General features: G+C 37.0%; 1 protein-coding gene across 8 annotated transcripts in view; it reads left to right on the top strand.

The window, feature by feature from the left end:
* The first annotated feature begins 1,062 nt into the window (after window positions 1-1,062).
* Window positions 1,063-13,748, top strand: part of PIK3C3 (phosphatidylinositol 3-kinase catalytic subunit type 3) — a 578,331-nt gene continuing 565,645 nt past the window's right edge. For all 8 annotated transcript variants that reach the window (XR_007721190.1, XR_007721193.1, XR_007721195.1 and 5 more), the window contains exons 1-3: window positions 1,063-1,230; window positions 3,706-3,894; window positions 8,020-8,163. Coding sequence is in view for 1 of the 8 variants with exons in the window: in XM_050767591.1 (XP_050623548.1) it covers window positions 1,163-1,230; window positions 3,706-3,894; window positions 8,020-8,163 (401 nt within the window). In the remaining 7 variants the exon portion in view is untranslated. The remainder of the gene's footprint in view (window positions 1,231-3,705; window positions 3,895-8,019; window positions 8,164-13,748) is intronic.

Here is a 13,748-nt window from a genome sequence, read left to right as displayed (position 1 = left end):
GAGACTAGACTGGCCAACAAGGTGAAAACTCGTTTCTACTAAAAATACAAAAATTAGCCGGACTGGCTGGCGGGTGCCTGTAATCCCAGCTACTTGGAAGGCTGATGCAGGAGAATCACTTGAACCTGGGAGGTGGAGGTTGCAGTTTGCCGAAATCGAGCCAGCCTGGGCGACAATAGCAAAACCCCATCTCAAAAAGAAAAAAAAAAAAAAAAGGAAAGAAAGAAAGAAAAAAGAAATAAAGGCATAGAAAATGGAGACTTTCATTCAATATCATCAGTAATAACCAATAAGTAGGAAGTATTAAACTCAGCAATGTATTAGACAGTGAGGGGGGCAAGACACAGAAGTAAATGGCACACTAGTCTTACCTTCCAAGAGTTTTCAATCTAATTGGAAGTGAATATTACAATTTTAGATTATAATAATTATAAAAATAAACATTATAGGAGCTCACAGGGTTTAGAGATCTGTGTTCTAGAGTTATTACAGGAAGCCTCTAGGTTCTGACTTGGGTTAGGGCTTGAAACTACATTGAATTTGAATATTCCCAGTTTAAACATGCACGCAAGTATTACGTCCAAAGTAGCATTAATACTGACAACACCAAACATGTAACTCAGATTTATTTGTTCTCTATTTAGTCCTTTCCCTATTGTTTAGAGCAGAAAGACAAAATCCTTGCTTGCGATAGCAAATTAGTGCTACAATTTCGGGGAAGGCCACTGGAATTTAAACTTGGCAAAATTCCAATTTTTGTGCTTGTAACCTGTTTAGACGGCAGCCAGTGAAAGCTGTTGTAATTCTTTTTGAATTGAATTTTCTTTTGTATTGTTTTAGGTACAGCTCAAGCTCAAATGATAGCGTCTCTTTTTCTTTAAAAAAAAAAGTGCTGTCAAGACAGGAAAACTGGAATGTAATCGGATAAGCCGTTTCCCGTATACATTTACCCTTAAGAAAGATGGTGGGCGCCTGTGCACATGCGCAGAAGAGTTGTTTCGGCCGGGAGTTCCGCCGCGTCGGAACTCGCTCCAGGCTGGGATTGGAGGCGTGCTGGCGAGGGCGGAACCGGAAGTTCCTCTCTTGTGGGACTCAGCTGGTTCATTTCTGTTGTCGTTCCTGTAATTTTTCCGCTATAGGTCGTACCCTCGCCGACGTTGCGATGGGGGAAGCAGAGAAGTTTCACTACATCTACAGTTGTGACCTGGATATCAACGTCCAGCTTAAGATGTAAGAGAATCCTCGGGACAGGGAGTGGGATTGCTGGGGCGTAGGGGCGTAGGGGTAGGGGCTTGTTGGGAGTGAGAGGGAGAAAGTATGTGACTCGTCTCAAGGCGCGGACCGGGGGCGGCTGGGAGGGCTGTAGCCAGGGAGGCGCCAGAGAGTGGATCGTGGAGAGGGGCTCTGTTGGAAAAGGATTTAATACGTGGTCTCTATGAGAAGCACAGCGGTAGGAATAGCCCTTAAGTTCCACTGTATTTTACAGTCTTTAAAGTTTTTGCTGTTCAGCCTCTTGAGAGTTTATTACTATTTTATTGTAAATTAAGAAGTCGAGCCTCTTCGTAAGAGGACGATCTTTATTTTGGAACGGGGCTTGTAGGGTGGAATGAAGGCTTCAGAAATTATGGAGAGGTAGGCACAATCAGATGCGATAGTCGAGAATAAGATGAGCACATGGTATATTAGCAGCACGGGAGGTGATAGAGGCCTAGGGTGAATCTTTGGGTAGTATGGCAGTGTTTAGTCAGGGAAGTTGGGAATAAGTCAAAGATGAGGGTGCCAGTTGCAAGGGTACCAAGAAGATAGGAGGAAAGAGTCGTTGCAGGAAAACTTTGGCGCACCACGGCTGAAGTAAAGGTCAGGAGCGTGGTATCTTGAGATGAGGATAATGGAACTGGTATAATGACGAGGGACGGACAAAACAGAGTTGGAAATTATATCTCTTTTAAGGTGGTCATATAGAAGTGTTGTCAAAGCTATCACAAATTATTGACCACAGCATCATCCATAATTAATAAACATTTCTTGTGTATGTTCAGTTAATATTCAACAAATATGTGTTGGTCAAAGGCCTGCAGTAAGTGATAAATAAATTTTCTCAGTTGTCAGATGTACCTTTGAATGATCGTTTCATTTTATTTTCAGAAGTCCCTTATTCGCTGACAAAATCCTTTACTTTTTAGTTTGTGGTGATGGTGGTAAAAGTAGTATGTCAACAACCACGTTGTACCTTTGTATGATACTTTATACAGCCATTTAAAGTATTTTCCATAGCATACACCACTAGTAGTTTATACAGGATCAGTATTGATAAAGGGATTTCCTTCAGCTTGATGTTCAGTATTTCTTGAATATACGAATGCATTTTTTGAAATGTTTGAACATTAAAAATAAAGAAAAACCGAAAAGCGGATCCTTTTTTTTTTTTTTGAGGCAGGGTATCGCTCTGTTGCCATTCCCTTTGAGATGACGTTCTGCATCTTTTGCTCCAACTCTTATGCATTGTTCAGGATCATTTCAGACATCTATCTGGGGTCCTAAGTCCCTTCCCCACGCCAGCCTAAGTACTCTTGAGACTCTGATTTATCTTGCTGTAATGGGAAGAATATTGGCTTTGGCCTCCCTGCCCTAGTGTTTATTCTCAGCTCTGTTACTTTGTGACTTTGGATAATGAGTTTAGTTTATAAGTCTCTGTTTCCTCATTTATAAAATGAGAATATGGTGAAAATTATGTAAGAAAGAACATATAAAATTCTGGCACAGTATCTGATGTAATCTTGATGTCTAAAAAATGTTCCTCCCATCACAAGGTCAGGAGATCGAGACCATCCTGGCTAACACAGTGAAACCCCGTCTCTACTAAAAAAAAAAATACAAAAAAACTAGCCGGGCGAGGTGGCGGGCGCCTGTAGTCCCAGCTACTCGGGAGGCTGAGGCAGGAGAATGGCCTGAACCCGGGAGGCGGAGCTTGCAGTGAGCTGAGATCCGGCCACTGCACTCCAGCAAGGGGGACAGAGTGAGACTCCGTCTCAAAAAAAAAAAAAAAAAAAAAAAAAAAAAATGTTCCTCCCTCTGATAGTATCCTGTCCGTATCTTTTATGACTTACACCACTATTTTTTACAGAAATGATCAGACAGTGCATATGCATAGTAAAAAAAAAAAAAAAAAAAAAAAAATGGAAAGAGTAGAATAAAAACATGCAGTTAAAAGTAAATTTTTCTCCCCAGAAGCAATGACTTAATATTTTATTGTAATACTGTATTGTTTATCTTTTCTTTCTTCTGGACTTCTATGCCCACGATAGTAAATGTTTCCTGAAAGAACAGATGAATATGTGGTCAACTTGAGATGAAGAAAATGAAACCAAGGTCTAGAAAGCTGGTGACTTCTGGAGGGTAGATCAAGGGTTGGTGGCAGGGTTTAAAATTCAGAAGTATAAAATAGAGAAATGTGTTGATGAAGATAGGACTGATATTAGGTATGTTAGGATTTTAAGAAACCCTTACCATATATAAAAATGACATTAATTGCATATACAGGAAAATGTTGTTTAAGTAGCATACCTTAACACAAAGGTAAACTCTTTTTATACTTATGCATATGTATACATGCTTAAAGCATATATGTACATGCTTAGTTCTTATGCATATATGTACATGTTTAAAAAATTCAGGTCTAAAACATTGTTGCTCTTGTGCTTTCAGAGGAAGCTTGGAAGGGAAGAGAGAACAAAAGAGTTATAAAGCTGTCCTAGAAGACCCAATGTTGAAGTTTTCAGGACTATACCAAGAGACATGCTCGGATCTTTATGTTACTTGTCAGGTTTTTGCAGAAGGGAAGCCTTTGGCCTTGCCAGTGAGAACATCCTACAAAGCATTTAGTACAAGATGGAAGTAAGTTTTTTTCTGGCTTATGGTATGTTCCAGACTGTTCTTACCTTTCTTTATGGATGCTGCCAGTATAATTTAGTAGAATTATAGAAGAATTTCTTAATGCCTATTGGCATTGATCAAATCATCTGAAGTAGAAACATACTCAGATAAAGTACTATGCCTATCAGTATTATAACTGCAGTTGAAATGGAAATGGATTTATGTTTGTATTTAGCATATCGACATTTTGATAAGCACTTGATTGATTTACATGACCAAACACATCTGTGGCATTTTACCATCTTCTGCTCTTGAACGCATAAATACTTCTGGATAGTCTGAAATATTGTCCAACCTGATGTTTGGAGCTCAGATCTTTAGAGATAGCTCTGTTGCCATCTGTTCAGTTAAAATTTTTATTATTATTTTACATATGAAACTAATTTATTTAGATTCATGGTTTATTCAGCATGGTACATTAGCAAAACATTGTCAAGATGCAGGGTAAATATGATGAACATGAAGTTCCTGTTTTTTCAAAAGAGTATTGTGGATCTTTAATATGACTTCTTGACACTTCTTATTTGATAGACTATATAGTGCAGTTCTGATGTTTAATGAGTGAGTGTTATTCAGCACTCTGGTAGGCTCACTGCAGGATACACAGGCTGTATGCTTTTAAGGAAAGCGTATTCCTTGGGAGACAGGATGTGACCACATGGACAGCCAGACTGTGCCATAGAAGGTTCAACCCTGTGTGTCCCAGGCGTCACCAAGTGTGGCTGGAAAGGGTTTTCAGAGAGCAGAAGCCTGAACTCTGGTGATCTGGCTATGTCAAAACCAAATATTTTAATGGTGTAGTTTCTTCAGTAGTCTTTTGTGGAGAGAGATCTGTCTGCCTGTCTATTTGGTCTATCTGTATTTCTATATATATCTGATATATCTGTGTGTATATATATATAGAGAGAGAGAGAGAGAGATGTGTGTATGTAGATATACACACACACGTAAAAAATATGTCTCTATATACTTAATACTTCTTATTCTGGGAAATTTTAAACCTATGAACATAGAATAATACAGTGAACGCCTACGTTTCTGTTATATACCTACTGTTAACTCATGGCCAATCTTGTATTCTCACCATTTTGAAACAAATCTCAAACGTTATAACAACTTAACTGTAAGTATTTCTGTATATCTGTTTTTAAAGCATAACTATAGTATCATCACCATCACATTTAAAACAATGGAGCCGAATTCCTTAATTGTATCAGAGATTCTTAAACTGGAATCAGGAAGTCTTCAAACCCCTGAAGGTGTATGCAGAATTTTGTGTCTTCTGTATTTTTTCAAGGACAGAGCTCAAAGCTTTAATTAGATTTTTGAGGTCACCTATTACTCACAAAAGAGTTAAAACAAATTTAGGTCTAGAAAGTCAAAAACATTTTGGTGAGGAAAAATGTATGGTGGGTTTTGTTGCATGACTTGACAAAAAAGGAGATTACAGCAAAAGCAAATTCTCAATTAAAAGGTTAAAGGTTTTCTCCTCGTCCTCCCATTTGCCAACTCTTCTCTGCATTAATTTTTATATTATATATTTGCAAGAATGTGAAAACTCCCATGTTTGATCTCTAAAAGTTTGAATTTTAAAAATTTGTAATTTTTAAATTGTGAAAGTACTTAATAAGGAAAGTACTTAAAATTATTTAAAACTACTTTGAAATTAAAATGTCTAAGCTATGTAGACAATAGATTTAGAAAAACACCTTATTTTTGATAAAATACCATGAGAATAGACTTTTAAAAAAAATACTGTCTGGGTGGATCACCTGAGGTCAGGTGTTCAAGACCAGCCTGGCCAACATGGTAAAACCCCCTCTCTACTAAAAATACAAAAATTAGCTGGGCATGGTGGTAGGCACCTGTAATCCCGGCTACTTGGGAGGCTGAGGCAGGAGAATCGCTGGAACCCAGGAGGCAGAGGTTGCAGTGAGCCGAGATTGAGCAACTACACTCCAGCCTGGGCAACAGAGCGAGGCTCTGTCTCAAAAATAAAAATAAAATAAAATAAAGTAAAAAAAAAAATAGTCTTTAGAAGACTAAGAGAAAACATTTGCACATTTTATACATCCTGCTCTTTAGCATTCAAAAGTTGAATTTATTGGTAGTTCATCAAAACAAAAATTGCCATCCTAAAATGAATGGAGGTAAAAACTTTAAATAGTCCTTATTCTTTGTTAAGTATTTGCTTATAAGAGATACTGTATAAACCTTGGAAAGAATAAATTAGGTCATAAAGGGATCTCTTGCTGTCCAAATTTTTGCATTCCTTAGTTCAGATTGTGTTTTAGGGCCAGTATGAGATTTAAATCTGTTTGATTTCTGACTTTCTGATAGTGGGTTGTGAGAGTTCTAATAATGAGGAACTCATTCAAAATTTATTCAAGTCTATCATAGCATGTCCTGTTTTGTCCTACACTAACAGATCCCATGAGGGACACTTGTACTTTCTTTAATTACACTTAAGGTAAATTCTCATCTTTAGGTGTATGTACTGCAGATTTCTAAGTTTTTCTTATGTGAATATTATTCTTCAGGGAAGTAGTTTACATTTTTAAGAACACTTATATTTCACATTGTCTCATAAAGGTTTTGAAAATGGCTGTAGAGAGACATATTAATACCATCTAATTCAAAAATTACAAAGTTAGGATACAGAAGTATTTTAATCAGATTCGAGTGCTAGCACAGTGGTATGCGGTGATGGGGGTACTTGGTGGGGATTGGACCATCCAGATTTAGGCTCTGCAATCTTGTGATGTTTTGATTGTTGCCAGGTGAGTGTATTCTTAAGGTTAATGAGGGTTAGCAGATGGGATAGGGATGATGCATGAAGAGGAAGAAAACAAAGTGGTGTCCAAAATATATACCTTTTTGGTGTCTGACTAGATTTTTCTATAACTTCTAGAATATCTGGAGCAGTTTTCAAAGTTTTTAGCTGAAGGATTTTTTTTTTTTTTTGACATGGAGTCTCACTCTGTCGCCAGGCTGGAGTGCAGTGGCATGATCTTGGCTCACTGCAATCTCTGCCCCCTGGGTTCAAGCGATTCTCCTGCCTCAGGCTCCCAAGTAGCTGGGACTGCAGGCGCGCCAACACGCCTGGCTAATTTTTTTTTGTATTTTTAGTAGAGACGGGGGTTTTACCATGTTGGCCAAGCTGGTCTCGAACTCCTGACTTCAAGTGATCTGCCCACCTCGGCCTTCCAAAATAGCATCATTTTTTTTTTTTTTTCAAAAGAATTCTTCTACAGAAGGCTAGTATATAAAACAGATTAAGTGCAGTTGCTTTGATTGAAAGAGGTGTTGTTGCCTGGTGTTGAATAGCAAAAGGTTTGAGACTAATGATTAGTTGGTCATTGGTATTGTCTCGTTGTCATTAAAGGACAGAATAAGAAATATCACAATATTTTCCAAAAAGAAATTGCTTATTGTTGTCTTTAGCTGGTGTGTGGTTTATTCATTGGCAAAAGATGGCACTGCTTAGTGTTTTTCTTTTTAGCCTGCCCTACCGTGTGGCTAGTAATTAAATAATTTCATTTAGTTGTTTGAGCCTATGTATAGTAGATACTGGCTTTCTTAAGCACGTGATTTTTTAAAAAAAAGTATTTCGTAGAAGAAAAGGATTTAATAACTCTTTTTCTTGAAATTGATAGCCATCCCTAATTTCTATGGCATATATAAATGATTTGTTGTTTAAGTTTTTGGAAATTTTGTTAAATATTTTATCAATACAGATGTATTTAACATAGACTAGGATATGTCCCTTAGATAATAACTTTGAATGAACAGAATAATTTTGAGTAAACAGAAATAGAATTCTATGTGTCTGCTAGGGAATAGTTTGTATAATGTTGGCACAGTATTCTTTTGGAGTTTAAAAGCCAGCTTCTCTTGAAGAGGGTTGAAATTATCGAATACAGTATGAGGTTTAAATGTATAAGAAAATTTACATAAATATATAGAGGGTTTATCTATATACATATACACACACACGTTTATTCATCTACGTACATATATACACACACATATATACACACACATGCATATATATATTTCTGATTTATGTTAACTTTATTTCCATAGCTGGAACGAATGGCTGAAACTACCAGTAAAATACCCTGACCTGCCCAGGAATGCCCAAGTGGCGCTCACCATATGGGATGTGTATGGACCTGGAAAAGCAGTGCCTGTAGGAGGAACAACGGTTTCGCTCTTTGGAAAATACGGGTAAGCAATCTGTTGGTCTCATCTGTAGGAGTGTAGCTGCTTTCTGACCCTTTTCTTTTTCAGAATGAGGGAAGGCTTTAATAGTTTATGCCCGGGCTCCAGTGTAAACCAGTTAGGTACATATGATTTGATCATTCCTTATACTGAATTTAGCATGTATTTCCTATAGGATATACAGATAGATAAAGAAATCAATTTATATTGCTCTACTGTTGGTGATTGGTAGTGTGATTTCTGCTAGAAAATAGAAGTCATTGGGAAATAGAACCTTGCTTTTAGGGAAAAGTGACTTTGACGTATACTATAACTGCTTTGTTATAGGGTTTATCTGCTTTTTTATAATATTGATAGAAAGGATGAAAAACAGGATTAAAAAGCATTCATTTGCTAATGATGGTAATGATTGTGGTAGAAAAGATAATTCAGTTTTTGAAACATGTACAAATACTAAATGTTTATTGTAAAAAAAAAAAAAAAAACAACCACAGTTCCAAAGGATATTTTCGCTATATCCTTTTTCTCCAGGGACAGAGGACTCAGTCTATCTTTAGAGGATTTGTGACTTTCTATTATTATTCTGCATTTACTAATTGGAATTTTTCACTAAAGAACTTGGTCCTTCATCAAGTATTTAGTTAGTTCATATAGGAAAGACAGATAAATGTTCAATTTTCTTTCCCTTTATCAATTTCAAGACTAATGAGTTTGTGCCCTAGTAACTTGTAAAGGTGATGATTGATGGCTTTTGTACATTCTGTTTTTTATATGTTTCAGTCCATTGCTGTCTTTACTCTTTATAATGCTCAAAAAATCCCATTTTTGGTCAGTAGGAGCTCCTTCAAGTAGACCCCATGTCCTTTGGACAGTACACTAGTAGTGATTGGTAGCTTCTTTGCTTTGTGGTAGACAAGTTTTTCCAGGATCATTTGATAATTTTTTGCTCCAGACCTGAAATCTCTGAAAGAAGTTCTGGTTCCTTTCAGTGTGAAATGGTATAGATCTTAATCTGTCTGGATATTACAAATGTCTTAATTTTTGTCTACTTTAAAGTTAAAAAATGTTATTTAATTTTTACGTCATTAAGGATGAGGAAGATCATATTTTGGGGTGTTTATTGACTATTTGTGTTTATGTTTCCATGAATTGCTTTTCGAGGTACTTTGTCCTTTTTAGAAATTGAGATATAATTCACATACCATAAAATTCTTTGCTTTTTTTTTTTTTTTGAGTTGTCGTTTTCTTATTGATATATAAGGAGTCTTTGTAGATGAATGAAATTAGCCCGTTGTGGGTTATGTTACAAATACTGCTTTTCTGGTTTGGCTTGTTCTTTTGACTTAGTATGTATTTGTTTGCTCTTCATGTATTTTAAATTGTTATCTTGAAGCTATCAGTTTTTAGTTTTTGGATTGTGAATTTAATGTTTTAGAAAGTTCCCATTTAAGGTTCTTTAAAATGCTTTCTTCTGTTATGCTTTTATTCCTTTACATTAAAATCTTTGATTTATCTAAAATTACTATTGTGAAAGGAAGGATATAGTGAGAATAGCTTTTTAGAGAAAACCAAAACAAATGGTTTGAATATTTGTCCCTACACTGCTTATTAAATAAGCCATCTTATCCAGCTATTTTAAAATAGCATCCTTATATACTCAATTCATCTTGTGTTGAAGTCTAAGAGAGGCATTTTAGTGTATAGTGCTATAGTGGTTAGGAAAGCAAGTTGTAGATTATCTGGCTTCAAATCTTGGCTTCTTTGCTTAGTATCTGTGTATCCTTGGGCAAATTACTTAATCTTATGCCTCAATGTCTTCATATGTTAAATGAAAGAACAATAGTATCTCCCTCATTAAGTAGTTTATGATTATTACATTACTAAATACATTTAATGGTCCTGATAAATATTATATCATATATTTATGTATTGAATACATATTAAAATGATCTCAATAAATATTAGGTATCATTCCTGGGCTATTCTGTCAGTTAGGATAGTATTATAAAATGTTTAAATATTAGATAGGGGTAATTCTTATTAGTCTGTCTTTTTTTTTTTTTTTTTTTTTTTTTTTTTTTTTTGAGACGGAGTCTCGCTCTGTCGCCCAGGCTGGAGTGCAGTGGCACGATCTCGGCTCACTGCAAGCTCCGCCTCCCGGGTTCACACCATTCTCCTGCCTCAGCCTCCCGAGTAGCTAGGACTACAGGCGCCCACAACCGCGCCCGGCTAATTTTTTTGTATTTTTAGTAGAGACGGGGTTTCACCGTGGTCTCGATCTCCTGACCTTGTGATCCGCCCGCCTCGGCCTCCCAAAGTGCTGGGATTACAGGCGTGAGCCACCGCGCCCGGCCTAGTCTTTCTTTTAAAATATTTCCAGGTTTGTTTTGGCAGATAAATTTTAATATTATTTTCTCAATTAAACTCACTGTTATTTTGTTAGAAAATCTTACTGAATTGTGTATGTTAATTAAAGAGAGAATTGATGCCTTTATAATATTAAACTTTTCTATCCAGAAATAGAGTGTGTCGGAAAGGCTTCTGAGCTCATCCATGAAATCTAGATGTAATCCCATTTGGAATAGCTTGGTTGCTTACTAATACCTAGGTATTTTAGTTTAATGTGGCTATTAAAGAGATATTTGTTATTAAAATCCGCACAGGAAAAATAATTTCAATATAGTCTGAAACATTGTAACTTTCAGTTTTAAAATATACTTCTTGATAAAATAGCATGTTACAGCAGAATGGACATATTACTAAATCAGTATTATTTCTTTTACAGAGTATTTACCCCTTATTTTTTGTTACTAGGGAGGGGCTTGTTTGCAACAGAGAATAAAAAGAAAAATGTACAGCTCTTTTTAGTGGCTAAATGTTTTTGAGAAATAACTAGATGTTCCTCTTAGTTTTTCCTCCCAGATTCATCACAAGTGGTTTACCTTCTGGAATATCAATAGGAAGTTCTCTCATAAAAACACCTGTTAGTACTCGTGCATTTTAGAGGACTTTAGGATCTAGTTTCATGGGATTTTCTGAGTAGGATATAATTGTGGGACAATTGAAATGTCCACAGATGCAGTGAAATGACCTGCCTACATCTAAACAAACTCTCAGATTGATTTTTGGTACTGTTTTGTTTGGCTTCTGGCACTTTTTTTTAAGGTACTACACTAAATCAGTAGTAATCAACCTGTGTTTAAGAATCATCTGGGAAGCCTATGAGAAAAGCATCTTCCTGGGTTCTCACTAACTCATTGTGTCTGTGGTAGGGCCCAAGAATCAGCGTTTTAAACAATCTTCCTGAGTGATTCTGTGAAAGGGAGCCTATGGACCACATTTTGAGAAGCACTGAACTGACCTTTGTGATAGTAGTTTATTAATGTGACTTATACATACATTCATGTGTTCCTCTTCTTTACTCCTTCCCTTGGAGCCCACTTTATTTGTAATTCTGTGTATATCCCAGTGAAAGGAAAATTCCTTTACCTCCCATCCAAACCAAGCTGCCAGCGTGCTTAAAAGATAAATCAGTAGCACTTGTTCTACTTTAAAAAAGTCATTAAACCCCAAGGATTTCTATAAAGGGAGCAGTAGCAATAAGTGAGTGGTTACTTAAATTTGTTTTCTGCCATTAACTAAAATAAGACTTTGAATCTTGGAAAGTCATCTGTTTTCTCTTAACTCTAACTGGAAAATAGGTCATCCTACTCCTTCATGTCGCGAACACATCAGATGCCCGATATGAATGAAACCTGTTAGAGAGAAGCACTGATTGCGTGAAATTATCTCACTTAAAGCTTGATTTCTCCAACTTGAGTCATTTACTTATCACTTTTAGAATTCCATTCATATCTCTTTACTAAGTATATTATCCTTTTTTTTTTGAGATGGATTCTCACTCTGTTGCCCTGCTGTGGTACGATCTCAGCTCACTGCAATCTCCGCCTCCTGGGTTCAAGCGATTCTCCTTCTTCAGCCTCTTGAGTAGCTGGGATTACAGGCACCTGCCACCACGCCCAGCTCATTTTTGTATTTTTGGTAGAGGTAGGGTTACACCATGTTGGCCAGGCTGGTCTTAAACTCCTGACCTCAGGTGATCCGCCTGCCTCGCCCTCCCAAAGTGCTGGAATTACAAGCGTGAGCCACCGCACCTGGCCTATTGTTCTTGACTTGATATTTTTATTTAACTCAACTTACTTTTTTTAAACTTCCACTTATTTTAAAAGAAAAACACGATATCCCTGTTGTACATGGAAAACAGGTATTATTTAACATTAGTGGGTAATAGTAAGACTAAATATAATGACAATAACTGTGCTATTAAATTTTAGAAATTGAAGCAAAAGAATCCCTAGTGAATACACATGATATGGAATTCATTTGATTTGCAAAATATGCATACACTATCTGCAAAAAAGGTCCTTTAATTAGAATGGTTCTGTTTTCCATAGTCAGATATGCACGGGATATTCAGCTCACTCTCAGCTTAAGGTGAAGATCAGGCTTTACATCATTTTCATTTTTAATCAGTTCAACTCCTATATAGTTGTAGGCAGTTATCCAAACATAACTAACATAATGTAAGATTTTTATACAGGTCTAAGATATTTTGAGGGGGTGGAGTGAAAAAAGACTAAATCACCAACTTGTATTCCCCCTGTGCTGGCGCTTGTACTGACCTTCACCTCAGAAGAAGGAATTCTAAGAAACTCTATGAAATTAAAACAACTTTTTGTTTTTTTTCCTCTCTGTCCTGCAGCCTTGCCCTGCGGGTGAGCTGCCTCGCATTGAAGAAAAGCCAGGCATTCCCTAGTCCTCAGCAGCTACAGGTCTTCTCGTGCAGCTTTGATTTGTGAAAGATAATGTTCAGGATGTTCCTGGTGCTACGGCAGAGTGCAGACATCTCCTTGTGCTGCTGGCTCACAGCTACTTCCCTGCATGGTGCTGCCATCCAGGGAGACAGGGCAATATGAATATTCTGGGTGGTCTCAGCAGGAAGCACGTGCAGATTTTCTTCCACCTGTCCTCAAAAACCATGCCATGTGCCACTACCATGCTCGTAACTTAGGGAAATACTGCCTTAAACCATCGTTTCCTCAGATGTTTCTTATGCAGTGAAATAACGCCAGCTGTCCCCCGCCTTTTCCCCTAAAGGCGTCTCATGTGTACTTAATACTGTTAAATTGATCCTCAAGACATCTAGTATTGTAGTATTGGTAATCTTGTGACTATCAGCTCTTGCTGTTGGCTAATATCTGTTTTGTTTACGTGAGTCAGTGTGAGGCAGAACTTCTTGGAGAATAGTCTAATAAATAAATGAAAGACTGATTTGTTAGGGATAAGGCTAGAATAATGTATCATCCTTAATTTGAAAGCCTAGCTTGTGAAAGTTCAAAGTAGCTAAAGAATGGATTGATTGTTAGGTTGAACTGGCAAAGAACCACATGCAAGCTGCGGATTTCTCTTGCAGTTGTTTTTTCTAAATGTGAATCCTGGAAGTCAAGGCGGTTGGTGCTGTAGTGGCTTGGCACTGCAAGCTGGAATATCAACAGCAGCTGTTGCTGGGGCCTCTGCTGGAGTCAGAAGGA

The sequence above is a fragment of the Macaca thibetana genome, chromosome 18 (genome assembly GCF_024542745.1).
Source record: "Macaca thibetana thibetana isolate TM-01 chromosome 18, ASM2454274v1, whole genome shotgun sequence".
NCBI classification, from domain to species: Eukaryota; Metazoa; Chordata; class Mammalia; order Primates; family Cercopithecidae; genus Macaca; species Macaca thibetana.
The sequence above is the reverse complement of the archived record's forward strand: the minus strand, read 5'-3'. Positions and strand labels throughout refer to the sequence as shown.